This window comes from Anas acuta, chromosome 3 (genome assembly GCF_963932015.1).
Source record: "Anas acuta chromosome 3, bAnaAcu1.1, whole genome shotgun sequence".
Lineage (NCBI taxonomy): Eukaryota > Metazoa > Chordata > Aves > Anseriformes > Anatidae > Anas > Anas acuta.
Genome location: NC_088981.1, coordinates 11,726,401 through 11,741,848, shown reverse-complemented (window position 1 = coordinate 11,741,848; position 15,448 = coordinate 11,726,401). Strand labels below are relative to the sequence as shown.

At 47.1% G+C, this 15,448-nt stretch overlaps 1 protein-coding gene across 1 annotated transcript in view; it reads right to left on the bottom strand.

Moving 5' to 3' along the window:
- Positions 1-14,550, bottom strand: part of ISM1 (isthmin 1) — a 39,639-nt gene extending 25,089 nt beyond the window's left edge. Inside the window, exons 1-2 of the mRNA XM_068675702.1 lie at positions 14,337-14,550; positions 13,377-13,861 (exon numbers count right to left, since the gene is read on the bottom strand). Coding sequence (XP_068531803.1) covers positions 13,377-13,861; positions 14,337-14,346 — 495 coding nt within the window. The 5' untranslated portion in view covers positions 14,347-14,550. The remainder of the gene's footprint in view (positions 1-13,376; positions 13,862-14,336) is intronic.
- Between the last annotated feature and the right edge of the window lie 898 nt (positions 14,551-15,448).

Genomic DNA, 15,448 nt, shown 5'->3' with positions numbered 1-15,448 from the left:
GCAGAGGAAAAGCAGCGCTTGTTTATATTCAATACCTGTGCCCCAAATATATGACTTACAACACTCTCTAGAAGGGGCTGTTACTACACCCAGGAGCTTACAGAAAAACAGCAGCAGAAACCTGAGCAGCTGCCTCGGGATCGCGCACCTCTGTTCCTACAGCAGAGCTCTTCCGAGGCTGGGGGTGCTGCTGCATGCTCTCCGTCAGAAAACGCTGGAGACTGAGACACGAGCAACTGGAAGTCGTTAGCACAAATGGCGTCTGCACACGCAGCGTGGTAACTCGTGTTTGTCTGTCAAGGCATCATCAGCGGGCACTGTGCCCTCTTTCTACATCGCTGTGAACTGCCCTAATGGCAGAGAGAGGGAAAGAAAGGAGAGGAAGCAGATAGACAAGAGAAAGGCCTCCCTCCAGTGACATGATGGGGAAGAAGAGCAAGCGAGGTGATGCACAGCCCCATGACAAGACAATGCGAGGACCCTCCCCTGTTTAAGAGATGAGCGAGAAAGGATTTGCCCTGGAGAGAAATGTGGGCTTTTTATATTATAAATTCAATGCATGTATATATACATTTTGTGAGAATAGTAAGGGAGGGGGACTATTTCCTAGAGCTGATTAAAGAAGCATGACTCGATTTTCAATTTCAAACGACTCGGGGGGCATTCCAATAGACTGCAGACAGGAAATGAATACCATACATGCACTGAGCAAGGCAGATGCTTTTGAATCTGACACTTACGTGAAAAGAAAATATCTTCATTTCTGTCTCCCCCCCACCCCACGATGGCTGGTTAGTTCTAGGCTATTCTTAGAAAATGGTTTTATTTTTCAAACTTGCTATAATCGTTCCACGTGCCTGAAGCCACCCAGATGCCACTGACAATAAACCGTAGGGAGCTGGCCAAAACCATCCCTAGGCTAGCCCCAGCAGCCAGATGTTGCAGCAAGGTAGAGGAGGAAAGATGAGCAGCCCGGGTTTGAGAGACCCTAGCCTCCCCCATTAGAGGAATGGAGCTGTGACCCTAGACGATACGCCAGAGCCCAGGGAGGAAGAAATGCTTCTGTGTAAAGGGAGAGCCCAAAGTGTCCTCAGCACGTGTGCTGCAGAGCAGGTTGGAAGAGCATTTCCTGGTAGGCTGTGGCACAGAACTCGCTTCCAGCTCCTTAACTGTGCTAAGGAGATAAATATATGTCTTCTCTCCTCATATGGCTCTTACCAGTAAACTGCGATGATTGTCATGGGAGTATTGTGGGGTTTATAACCTGATTGCAGTGTAATTGTAGCTCTTTTTACCAACAGCAGCAGTGTGTGCTGGGGAATTGGCATATACAACTCTTTCCCCTACTTATTCCACATGTGTGCAAATGCACAATTTCAGCTGCAGTCTCCTCTTGGATTTTACTATGGAAAGACTTAAATGGAATAGAGAAAAAACAAAAAAACAAAAAAAAACAAAACCAAAAAAAAAAAACAGAGAGGTGATATTAAACTGGCCCTTGCTCTGATGTTATGTAACTCATTAGCTCATTTTCGTTTGTTGCAAGGACTGCGATAGCGATATTCCTGAGAATACAAGAAAAAAGATCCTTTCAAGAGACAGGCAGGAGAAGAAGAAAGAAGAATGGGTAGGTGAGAAAGGCAGACATGCCTTACATCATTCAAAAAGCCATGAATGTCAGATCAAAGAAGAGCAAGAATCAGACTCAGTGCCACTGAATTCAGCAGCTTTTTCAGAATTATTGATCCCTCAAGGGCAAACTCTTTTAAACTCCAGAGATGCCTCTAACTACCCAGAGCTCCCATCTGATGCTGGCTAAGCCTCGCGTAGTTTGCTTTCATCAGCTGGCATCTTGGGGAAAGCAGAGACAGCTAAGACACTGCTGTATCTGGGCCTGATGAAGGAGACATACAGCAGAGCACAGAAATACCATGTGTGTATTTTCGGCACCAGATGTTACCTTTTTAATGGCCATTGTGGTGGATGTTAAATAAAAGACCAGCTTCCTCACTGACAAGCTGTACATTTGGTATCCACCAAGTCCTTGAAGTGCTTTGTCCAGGGATGGGATGCAATCACCCTGCTGAGAGCCCAGCTGCCCTGGGCAGGATTTGTTTGCTCGGCTCTGGCCAGAGGCACCAGCCCCTTGCTGATGGGTACAACTCACCTTGTACTTGTGAGACAAAGGTGGGATAAGGCTCTAAAGAGATACTGCAGCTCACCTGGCAAGTGGCGACTTGTTCATGAGTTTGGGCTCACAGGTCTCATATGGACACCCAGAAGGCCCAGGATCCAACCTGAAATCAAGTCCTAAGATGTCAAATGCACTACAGATTGGCATCTTCCTCACCCCGCTTCTTTTGGCCAGGTTTCTTTTGTAGGGAATCTTGCAGGTGTGCCTTGTCAGGCCACTGCAGGGTCATGCCTTAAGCCGGAGCCACTGGGGTTGGGTGCAGTAAAGCAACTTCACTTGGCACATGCCCAGATGGTCTCTTAAGAGCTGTCTTTGGGCTTCTGACACCGTTCTCCTTGCACTGGGCTCGCTGCTGCTGCCACCGCTGTGTCACTGGGGACACCCGGTGCACTCTGCCTCTCACTGCCCCCAGGTTACCCGCACGCCACAATGGTGCACTGTGCGTTATTCAGCTCTTTCCAAGCTCTTCCCACAATTCAAAGTCTACCTATTCTCACCAGCATTTAGTGTCATTTGGTACTTTATGCATTTTCATGAAATGGATGACCCTTTTCCTTCTGCGTGTTGAGATCAAGAGCAAGAGCCAGCACTGCCACCATTTAAATGCATATCAAAAGCTCCAGGGCTCTATCAGGCTAAAGAGTTCATTTGAAACCTTTGGTGCTATTGTTCCAGAACATCTGAAGACACAGGCATGGTGTGGCTGCCCTAGGTTCCCTTTTGAAATATATTTCCACAAATGTTCAGCATAGACATATCAACCTCTCTATTCTTTCCCAATAAAAGCTTGGACTTTAAAGTGCAAGATGAGGAATAGATACTCTATTGGCCAGCTGCAGCTAGCCTTTCATAAATAACAGGACAATCAATCCCTGTAAAGGAAAATGATACTCCAGAAGCTCTATCCTGACGTACATCTGTTTTCCTATTGTAGGAACGAATTAGATGACAGAAAAAGTTAAATGCTGAAAGCCTAAACAAACTCTGAATTAAGAGGAGATGGTAGGAGAAATGATGGATGAATTGTAAACCACCTGCCAATGTTAAGATTGCAGCACTCCTCTGCAGACCACTGCAAACCTCCAATAGACATGGACTGTGCTCTGTAAAAATCACGATGAATGCAGACTTGTTTTTATATTATGGAGGTCCTAATCCTCCTCCTCCTCTGCTTTTGCTCTATTGTTACAACATCAAAGACCAACTGCTGGCCGAGATACAGTCAATATGAAAAGGGCGACCAGCAAATTTACTGCTTGACTTCATTCCCTTTAAATGGAATAGGCACCGTGGCCCTTTTTCAAAGTCCAATCACAGACATATATCTTTTTTATTGGACATCATGTACAATAAAGTGAAGCTGTAACTTGGAAAAAAAATAGAACACCTTAAAAAAATCCCATGAGGTGAACATTCCTTTATAAAAATATCACTGTGGTTACATGTTTAGAAAAACTCTGGGTGCTCTGCAGTGCAAAAGGCATGGACTTGCTAGGTTATAGTTTAGCTAAGATGCATACCCATGCCTAATATCTAGTTGGTTTCCAAATAAAAAAAAAAAAAGGCAACAAAAACCCCCAAAACTAATAAAAAGTGATATATTTAAGACAGAATGCCAGTGTCATTCAAATAAACTGAAATGGCAGCACTGATGTCACAAGAATCATTAACTGCTTTGTTACAGCCTGCTCTGTGCAGTGAACCTTTACAGACTCCTTCAGGCCAGCGAATCTTGAAATCAGCCGCACAAAACACCAACATATACACCGCATCTTAAATAATCCAGGCTGATCACGGAGGTAATTTCAAAGGATGCTTTCAGATAAGAGCTGTATCCGCAGACATTAAAGGCACGGGCAGTTTTATTGCTATTGTACCACTAAGTAGATGCTAAGTAATTTCCTGGTATGAAATTAAAGAGTGTATAAGCAACTCATTTGATGTAGGAGATGATTCTGGTGGGGTTTTATGGAATCCAGACTACCTAGCTCTGGCTGCTATTTTTTTCTAATAAATTTTATGTCAATGTAATGAGAAGTTTTAATCTGTTTAAGCTATTAATCCATTTTGTTTATTTAGGTAATTTGTGCAAAAAGCCATTAGCAAATGTCCAATTAGTAACAGTATATCTAGATGAAGTTCAAGTTGGTTTTAAAATCCTGTACTGATATGTAGGTGGCAGATAAAACCAAGCAAGAGTATGCTTTGTTACACCTGCAGTAATCTTAGGCAACTGCTTCCAGTGGAGCAATTTTGGTTTCCTCATGGCAAAACCTGCTGCCGATGGCTTACTTTTAGGTGAGAAAGATACTAAAACGATTTGACGTTTCTGTAAGACTAGCACCCAAAATAGCCATGTTGTCACTCGGCCCTCCTCACTGCTCTTTCCATTACTCTGTGCTCCGTTGGCAGCCTTTCCATCACACCTACAACACAGACCTTCTGGGGAAAGGACCTCGCCTCCCACTCAGCCTTCCTGGGCTTGTGCAAGAAGAGGTGTTTCACTGACAGCGTGCATCGTTCGATACCTGAATACCCGATTCAATGGGAATGCAAAGGCCAGATGCCTTTCTGGAAGTTAAACTCAGCCTGAGGACAGCACCCACCCAGTGCCTCTTCCTTAGAAAGGGAGGACTGCTTTTTCAGAGCGGAACTGTAAAGAGGGATGGAAAAAAATGGGACAAATTATCTGGGTGGTTTATACAGATACACTGCACTCATGTATCGTCACAAGCACTGATCTCAACAGCCATGCAGGCAAAGAGGATATTGTAATCTTTCCTAGGAAGAAGAGCTACTGTGGAACAAAGCCCAAGATTTTTCAGTGGGTATGAAACTAACAAAGAAACATTTTAGACGGAAATGGATTCCTGCAATCAGAAGAAAACCACATGACAAAGCCCAGCTTGTCTTCAAGGATGGAGGCCCTGATTAAGTGTGTTACATGCATGTCAATTCTTTAGAAAAAATGAGTTGTGAAATATTCAGATCCAAGAGGAACTTTGGCTGGGTCTGCAGCCAACACAAGTCATTGACTCCTCTTGCTTCATGAAAGTCAGAGGTGCAAGGTCAGTTTAAACACACTGAGAACGTAGGTCTAGCATGGAGATGCAAAAGCCAAGGTACCTTTGAACTTCTCCTGCCTTTCAACATGGACTGGACCCACTGCGACTGACAAAAGAAAGATTTCGTCTCTGATTTTCCTCTCCCATCTCTATGAGCACCTCCGTAAGTTAAAAAAGGACTCGAATTGTCATTAGACCAAAAGAGCTTAGAGGGGAACAACTCGAGGCCTGCTTTCATCCTGCTGCCAGCTAGAAGGGAAGAATACAAAAATACGCCCCACTACTATGATTTCTCCAAGCACAGAAAAACAAGGGCAAAAGAATGAAGGGACAGCTTACCAGTACCACCCACACCAGCTCCTCCGACCAAGTATTATACTGCCGCACAACTGACCACTGTGGCGAGCCATCACTTGGATTGCCACAAGTACGTGGAAACGCCAGCACGGGAAACGCTCTGCTCTTATGGATGGATCAATAAGCTCATGGCTCTATTCCTTGGAAGCCTTGCTCATCCGAATGTGTTCAACTGTGACTTTTAACCTGGCATTTTCTGTCTTCAAAACTTCTAAAATCAGTATCCTGAGGGCACAATGGTATTACAATGCAACAGTAAGCACTCTATTATTTAATACTTCCTTTTGCAACTTACTAAAGCACTTTCTATTTTTCTGCTGTAAGCTGTCACTTTATTATTCATTGTGACAGTGCCTACAGCCTCCACTCATGCCTGGAGACCTATTATACTACACATTGTTTGCAAGCAACAACAACAACAACAAAGGAGTCTCAACCACAATGAGCCTGGGTTGAGATTTCAAAAATAAAGGAAAAAATAAAATGCATCACTGACCTAGATCTGCTACCACGGAAAAATAACGCTTTTAAAAAAGTCAGCTTTAATGGAGAACATAAGTTAGTCAACTCAAAGAGCTTTTGATTAGTGTGGTCTTAAGGCAGATAGCAAGATATGAATCTGGCAAAGCAGGCCAAACAAGCACCAAACAACACTGCAAACAGCACAAGAGAGGTACAGCTGGGTGCCACCACAGGCATTCACACGAACACCAGTAAAGTGCACAGGAAAGTGTGCAGCAGCCAACTCTGATACTTAAACCTGGCACAGCCCCTAAATCTTGTCTGTCACTATATTTTCAGGATATAAGCTCAAAGAAAAAGTGGCTTGCTTCAATTTTATAATTTATGTTTGTGTAAGAAAACATCTGAATTGTCTGCATATATATTTGAAGTATAAGTGCCTTTAAAGATTGTATAATGACTTAGGAGAATGTAAGCATCAAAAGAGTATGGCAAGATAATTTCCTACCATTGCTTGCATTCTGTGTACTTTTATATTGTAGGGGAAAAAAAAAAAAGAACAAAAAAAAAAAAAAAAAGGAAATTGTTAAGCATGAGTATCTCCAAACCTGTGGGAAGTCCAAGATAGCACAGTCTGCATCGTTATCACTGCTACTGCCTCACACAGGGTGAGTGCATGGGAGCCTGCTCCCCCTTTTGGTTTGGGCATTTCTCTCAGCATCAAGTAAGCAGGACTAAAACTGGTGATGTTTTGAGCAGAAATCTGTGGTTACTGTGCTGCAGCTGCTTTGCAGCAGAGATGTGCGTGGGGCAGGGCCTGTGCCGGGCATCTCTTCCTTACTGACCTGCAAGAGTTTCCTCAGGCAGGAAAGCAAGAGCTGTGCCACAATGTGCCTGCTCCGCTCAGCAAACAAGAAGGATGCACTGAGGCAGGCAGCCTTTTCACCTCCAAATGAGGACTACAGCGCGGCCCCATAACCAGAGAGAACTTTTGTCCTACCGAGCATGAAGTGAGGCCGGGCAGTCTGCGACAGGCAGCCTCTGCACTCCACTTTGTGAGGTTTTCAGATGTTGCAACAAAACACAGCCAGAGTTTTCACCTAATCTTTCACTGCTCCTTGCTTTCTTTAAAGAAGTTTTTCCCCATTTTGGAACAATGAGGCACTGGTTATCAATATACAGATGCAGACAAAAGAAAAACTGCTGAATTCAAAACACGGTTCCCAATTTACATTTAATACTACCTGAATCGGTTAAACAGATCTCTCCCCAGCAAAACAATTGCAAAGCAGAGCAAGGTGTTGAAAAGCTTAGCGTGCTGAAGCTCTCAGTGCTAGGGCTGGGTTACCTATTAGCAGGTCATAACGTGCGTGATAAAATCCGCAGGAGAGTACACAGTGACCAGCTCCTGCCTGACAGTAAAATGATGATGAAGTTGTTGGGGCCGTGAAGACCAACAGCAGAGCTCCAAGCTGAGGCTTCCTGTCTCTGTGGACAGCTGGTGTGAGGAAGGATGGAGCGGGGAAATGCAGCTGGACCTAAGGACTGACAGCCTAAGCAGGAGGAGCGAAGGAGAGATTTCTGTGCCCATCAGATAACAATTAGGGTCAGCAGTTGCACTGCTGTACTGCTGTTGTGCTGCTATAGCTGTGATGGACTAGCTGTGTTCCTCCTGCGCAGAATGGGCTTCTGTTTACACGACGAACAAAGGCTGCAAAATAAAAGCTACTCGAGAACCAGCGCTGATTGCCCACAGTGGTTGAACCAATATAAGTGTGCCAACCCTGCTCCTTCCAGGATCTTTGTACCAATGCCCGGTGTCTCTATTCCAATTGTCACCAAGGAACATCATTAAGGCTCTGGACCTTCTCAGGAACCAGACTCAAACCTACCACCCTTTTCACTACCCTTAGTCAACCACCCACCTCTGTTTGTAAGGCTCAGAGCCATACGTTAGCAGGTTTCCCTTTAACCGCTCTTGCCTCCGCAGCAAAGCCCCAGAATGAATTTAAGACCATGTGTACTCCACTTTTTTTCACGCAAATAAGCCAGTACTATAACGAGTTGGAAAAAGGCTTCCAAATCTTGCTGAAAACAGAAATACCACATTACAACAGACTCATCCGTATAAGGCACTAGGAAAAAACTGCTCTGAGCTGTAGTCACAGAGACAAAATTGAGATGCACCCTCTGATTTAATGCCAGGTATTTATCACTGATGACTCAAGATGAGCTGTACAATAACTGTTAACTGTTGAGAAGTTCAGCAAAATATGTCTCAGCCAAACATCTTGGTCAAATCTAATGTAGAAAGAGACATTTGTACCTGCCTGACGGTGCTCCTTGCAGCCATAACTAAATACAACATTCCTGGATTCCTGTTCTAAATTATAGCAGTAGTCTTAGGTACTAAAAAGGCTTGCCACATCCTACCCTGAAGGTGTGGCAGCTCTTTTCCACTAGGGATTCTTTTGTTTGCTGGGAAATGAATCAATGGGATAGGTATGATGTTTAATTAATATTTTCTGGAGTTTTCCTGCAGCCAGGTTTGGCAAGTGGAAGAACCTCTCCAAGGAGCCCTGGACAAGAGCATGCTGCTCTGCTCGGAGCAGCAGTCTCACTCCTTCACCCTTGTTTCCTGCTTTATCCTCTGCTTCCACACATGCGGCAGCGGCAGCACACGTAAAGCTAATCACCCTTCCTTCCCCCTAGATCCTGGAACAAGCCACAGCCCACTAGCAAAACCACTAAAGAGCACACATAATTCTCTCCCTTGGGACATGAGCGAATGAAGTGCACATGGTGTAAGTCAGTCGTAAGGCTTAGTGCCTAACTGGAAGAACATATGCTAATGGTAAGGGTGAGCTTTAGCTAAGAACCTCTGCAGCAAGGCCTGCTGAGAACAGACAGGTTTTACTATCACTGTCAAAAAGCACGAAACAGAACATCCTCTGTGATGAGTAACAACCTCACCAAAAGAGATTTGGGTTTTCAAAGTATCAGCCTGCTTCACTCATAAGACACCTGCTCTGAAAGTCATTTGTGTAATGTATAAACTGCTCTTAAGGCAGAGGAGGATTTAGTGCTGTTATGAAATATATGATGTGCAGTCAGCTATCGGCATCTTATATAGGCCAGGGACAGTCTGGGAAACATGAATGCAAAACGTCGAATCAACAATTTTTCAGAGATGATTTAGAGGACCAGTTCCTATTAGAGCTAACCGATTGTAAAGCTCCAGAGCTCCAAAAAGCCTTAAAAAGCTCAGTCTAAAACTCTCCCAAAGTAAACAGCTTTAGTCCTGCTTGGATTGAGAAAGCCAGAAAGCTGAAGCTCCCTGCTGCCTCTGAATGGAGAACATTTTGCAGTGTGCCTGAATCCAGTACACGGGCAGCAGGAACGCCAAATCTTAAAAACACAGAACTACATCCTGGGAAAGGCAACAGAAAGCACGCCTTTTCCAAACTTCTCGTCATGTTGAGCTGATGATCTTAGAAGAAAATCAGGAGTTCAGACCTGTGTAAGATGCCTCACAGGACTTGGGGAGTGATGTGTGTAAGCAGCAGGACGTGTTTCTTCTCGTAGGGCTCGGAGACTGTCTCTGATACGCTGTAATTGCCTGCACGCTCACTGAGAGGGACAAGGAGCATGGAGATGAGAAGTAAAAAGCTGCTCACAGCATTGTGCTTCTTTTCACACTACATTCTCCTTTATGGCCCTGGTTTTATGCACAACTACTGCGTTTCTTGCTAACATAATTCTGCTGCAAGTACTGCCGTGGAGAATCTGACTTGTGCTACGGTGCATGTTGTTGGTGGCTCTGTTACCACACCTACCAGGTCATTTGTCTTGGGGTGGGAACACGGCTTTTCTTGGTGTGTGGTGCCCAGTATGGAAAAATTAGAAGTGATGGGAATAAACTTTTTGATGAATTATTTTCTCTCCAAATGAAAGCAGAGGAAATTTTAGACGATCATAAAGTATTACAAACGTCTTTCAAATGTTATGTGAAGGCCTTCCATTAGTTTTAGAACTAGGTTTAAAGATAAAAGCATACCCAAAGCAGCAGTTTTCCATCTCTTAATAATAGCTTCACTTGCTCTTTTTCAGATGCAAATGTTTATGCTTATTTCAAAAACGTACTACAAAATACTTTCTGTCTGCTAATTAAATTGTACCTAATAGAGTTTGGCAAAAACCAAATATCCCAATCTTCCCTGTCCCACTCCCACTAAAAAAAAAATCTTTTTTTTTTATTTTTTTTTTCCTGACTGAGGAAAAAAAAAGAAATGATTCTCTATCCTAACTCAAAACTGCCAGATATTTTCCAACTCCAATCTGGATTTCCCACTTCTTGTTAGTTTACCATAAAACTGATTTTAGCAGCAGCACGAAACTGCAGTAAGGCAGAGGTCCAGTGACTGTTTTTGCAGCAGCGAACTGAGGAAGCCTGTGCCTGTATCTCACTCGTCCCAAAGAGCACCAGCAGAGTACGTCCAAACTTTTCTCCTCACTGCTGCTCCGTTACAGCCAGCCCCAGGGGCACAACGCTCCAGGAGCTTCAGGGACAGGCACAGCACAGGGAAGGGCACGAAAAGGAGGAAGAAGAGTAGGAAAATAATAACTTTTTAATTTTAGGATGGAAGTTCTATCTGGATTTCTTTCATCTATCAGCATTTGAAACATAAATGAGAGGCAAAATAAATAAATAAGTAAATTGTCCAAACCTATCCTCTAAAATCCTTCCATCATTTGTAGGACCAAGGATGGGAGAAAGAGAAGCTCTTCCCCCCTTTATGAATCTGACTACGTGCACACAAGTCTCTTTATCTTAGAGTACCTGAATCTCCATCATTACTTTAGGATTAGAAAGGATTCTTTCTGAACCAACTTTAAGAGGAGAGGTTCAAGGGTATGCTAGGTTTTTGCTTTGTTTGGTTTTCTTTTCTTTTTTAGCTGGGACTAACACTTCATATTTTCTTTCAGACACATAAGACCAAGTTCTCACTGCTTTATTCATGCAAACTGACTGCACAAATCCTAAAATATCATTCCCTCCATTTGGTACTAGTCAGGAACAAACACTAACACTTTAACTCTACCAGTAGTATGTTTTTACACAAATTTGCCTTGTCAAAATCCATTTCCAAGCAGTTGCTGCACAGAGTGTTTTTTTCTGGGTTTGCCAGGATGTGTGCAACAAACTTGGTCAATGAAATTTCATCAGTTGAAACACTGACTTAATCACTTCTCACAATCCTTTAGTTCAACAGAAATAGCAAGACTGAGAAAAATAAATAAATAAATAATAATAATAATAAAAAAAAAAAAAAAAAAAAAAAACAGAAGAAAGGAACACAGCAAATCATGCATTTACTGAACACTTGGCACTTTCTGGCACATCTGGCAGGACAGGGTGACAAGCTAGCCTGCTGTACGTATGAAGCAGACTTTCACTGTATTACACACACACGTATGTATCAAACATATATCAAATTTATATTAAATCAACAATAGTTTTTTTGTTTGTTTGTTTTTTAGTTTAAGCAATAACAACCTGAAAGATGCCCATTCATTTGTACCAACAGTTTCACTTTCCACATTGATCCTTTACCTGGGAATGCAATGCAATAGTGTTTTGCATTTCACGTCAGTGCATTGCACTTGCATTGCACTTCACCTCACGGCAACAGCCAAGAAATCACTCAGCCCCAAAAGCTGCGGACCCCAGTGCAAACCTCCCATTCCAGGTCTCTATTGCAATGCCCTAACGGAAGCATCTGCCTGTCAGAGTCCCATCTGCTGGAGCAGGTCACAGTATTTTCTGGCTAGCAAAGGAATCCACGAACGTTATAAACCAAAAAAAAAAAAAAAAAAACCAAAAAACAGATCAACTGCCATCTGTTTCACTGATTGCTCTAATCGATATACTTTCCTCCCCTAATGTCTTGTACAGACACACTCTCTCAAATACATAACTGCAGGATCAATTCATCTGGGAAGAATATAAAAATCTCAATTTGACAAATGTCAAAACACGACAAAAACATGAACTGCTAAAGCTATCACGATGCTTAAAGGCACAGAATTTTGTTAATCTATCTTTAAAAAAAAAAAAAAAACTGGACAGAAAAAAAATTCTTGAAGTCACCAATCAACAGATTTTGATGAGACAGTGTGACAACACTCGAGGATAATTATCTGATCTTCCTCCCGCGTCACCTTAACTTTACAATAGTGCTCTAAAAAGGGCTCCTCTGGGAAATGGCATCACCCAGAGTTCCCACTTGCCCAGATGTTTCCCTCATTATGTTACAAGCCTGTCAAGGAAAGGCAAATTCAGGGTTATTCTAATGATAGCAAACACCTCATAAAAAAACCTCTCCAAATTTACTTTTCCAAGGAACATCACTTTAAAAGGCATTTCAAGTGCCCATGAGGAAAGAAAGCATCATTTATAAAACGTTATTACCAGAAATCTTGAAGATATTAACAACAACAAAATAAAATGTCCTGGAGCGGCAGCCCCAAAGAGTGACAGCGCCTTGGGCCCTTCCTGAGGCACATGGGGGAGGACTCCTGGGCAGGACCCCCACCACAGCCAGTGGGGATCTCCGTGCAACGAGGGTCTGATCCCTGCTTGGGACCAGGCTGGGGAACGCCCAGACCTAAAATCCTGGCCGCAGTGAGGGGCTGCACTCTGTGGCCCACCAGCCAGGGGTGCCATTCCAAGGGTGCTCGCTACCCTCTGATTCCACACCTTTTATAAAAACGCTCTGCTGGTGCTTTAATTCTTTTAGAAGTGATAAAGGGGGTTATGCACATTTGGGCTGCTTATGATGATAAATCTTCTGTCGGTGCCTTGCATGATTTGGTGCTTGTTTCTTTCCTAACACCTGGACACAGAGAAACTGAAAGCACTTGACCTCAGCACATGCAACTGCCCAGCTATTTACAGGCTTTGCCTTGGGATTTGGATGGTTCTGCACCTCTTAGCCCTTTATGGCCGTCCCTGGCCCTTTCAAAAGGCTAACAAAATGTGATCCTGAGTAATTAAAAAAATAAATAAATAAATGAAAAGAACCACTCTCGAAAGAGGTTTTCCGTTGGGAAACCGAACCCAAAGCGGTCCTTTACCTCTGCCTGGCAATTCCCCGTCGGTGTCAGGGGGAGGGAAGCCCGGTGCCCTCAGCACCCACTCACTTTTGGGGCTGGGCGCCCCCCGGGGGCTCCCCTCAGCCCCTAGGGGGAGACACCGCGCCGGGGGGGCGGTCCGGGGAGGGGATTCAGGCACTCACCTGCCGCTGGCTGTGGTTGCCGGGACCCTGGGGCTCGCCGCCGCCGCGCAGCACGGTGATGTGCAAGGTGAGCAGGAGCAGCCCCAGCAGCAGCAGCAGCTCGGCCGCCAGCCGCACCATCCTCTTCAGCCGGGCGGCTTTAGGGCCCCGCAGCGGCGGCGGCCGAGGAGGAGGAGGCGGAGGAGGAGGAGGAGCCGCCGCCGCCGCCGCCGCCGTCGCCACCACCGTCCCCGGCGCCGGGGCCACCGCCGGAGCCCCGGGAGCCGCAGGACGGGCGGCGGGGGCCGCGCCGCCGTCGGGGCAGCGGCGGCAGCAGCAGCAGCAGCAGCAGCGGGGGGGGCCGCAGCCCCACGGCGGAGCCACGTCGGGGCGGGACGCGGCGACAGAGGCGACGGCGGCGGCGACGGTCCCGGCGCTGGCCGGCGGCGGGGGCCGGCAGGTAGCCCCCGAGGGGCCGCGGGCCGGCGGCGTCTCTGCGGGCGGCCCTGCAAGCCAGAGGCACCGTGGGCCGTCGGAGGGAAGGAGGAGGGAGGGCAGGAGGAGGGGGCGCCGGGGCCGGCTCTCACATCGCGGAGAGGAGGGAGCCGGCGGCTGTCGCCTGCCCCCTCGCCGGGGGATGGGGGTGGCCCCCGGAGCCGCTTCCCCCCGCTGCGGTGGCCTCGCCCCCCCCCGCCGCTGCCCCTTCCCCGCGGGACCCCCGGCGAGGCGCCTGCCCCCGCCCGCCCCGGCCGGCCCCGTCCCGACCCGTCCCGGGCCGGCTGCGAGCTGCCCCCGAGGGCTGCGGGATGAGGGGCAGCCCCGCCGCCTCCCCGCCGCCCCCCTTCTTCTTCTTCTTCCTCCTCCTCCTCCTCCTCCTCTCTTCTCTCGGAGCGCTGCCCCCGGCTCGGCGGCGGGGTCTGGGGGCGGCGGGCGAGGGGCTGCGAGAGCTTCAGCTGCCTGCCCTCCCTGGGAGCTGGATACCTGGCTCCATCTCTCCTCTCTTTCCTCCAGCCGCCCTAGTGCTGGCAGGGGCAGCTCCGCACTCTCTCCTGCCACCGTGCGTGCGTGTGTGCGAAAGGCTGGCTCTGCTCCTGCTCCTGCTCCTGCTCCCGCTGCTGCTGCTTCCAGAGCAACTTTCTCGCCCCCTCGCTCTGTGTCGGGAGAGGTGTGCGTCGGATGCTTTTATACTGCCCTGCCTCCCTCCCCTGCTGTCCTCCCCCCTTCTTGCTCCCCCCCTTTCCCTTCTCCCTCTCCGCAGCTCCCGCAGCAGGCTGCCGTCGCCCCCCCGCCCCGCTCCCCCCTCCGCCGTGCCCCTCTGCCAGCCCCGCTCTGCCCGGGCCCTGCACCTTGCGGGAGGGCTCCCAGCTCTGCCCCGTGGGCACGGAGCTGTGCCCGAACATCCCGTCCCCTTCTTTGGTCCTGCGTCCCCAGCAGGGCTCGGGCTCCAGGCATTTCACGCTCCTCGCTTTCCTCCTCGCTGACTGCGTAAGCGTGGTGGGGAAAAAAAAAAGCAACCAGAACAGTCGCTGTCAGGTGGGAAGCCCCCAGGTTTCAGAGTAACTTGTATTTGGAAATATAAGAAAGTGAGGGTTAGGTTATCACCTGCTGCGAGTCGGGATCCCGGCACCAGAGCTGATGGAGCCGAGCCCCTTTTGAATGCTGACGGTCCAGCTCACTGTAACAGGAACAAACACAGCTCAAATAAACTTGAAACGTAAATAAAGTCACCTAACAACAACAAAAAAAGGGAGTTTTGGCATCTCTGAGGTTGCTTTTCCACAATTCAGGTCGTTCCATGTGAAAATGAGGACACAAGTGATCATGGCCCGGGCAGGTGTGTGGCGGAGGGGTGTGTGTGAGCTGGCACCACCTGAAACTGCTATCGAAATGGCCAAATGGGGAAGAAGTGTTCCCACCCCAAAACATTTTCAGCCTAAGAGTAATGCCCTCAGTGGTGTTCCCGCAACACAAGGGTAGGATGTGCAGAGAGCAGTACCAGCAGGGACTAAGGCACGAAGGGGGAGCCTCGGCATGCGGCACGCGAGGAATCTGGCAGGTTTGGGGCGCGAGCGGTCAGAGCTTGCGGGAGGTTT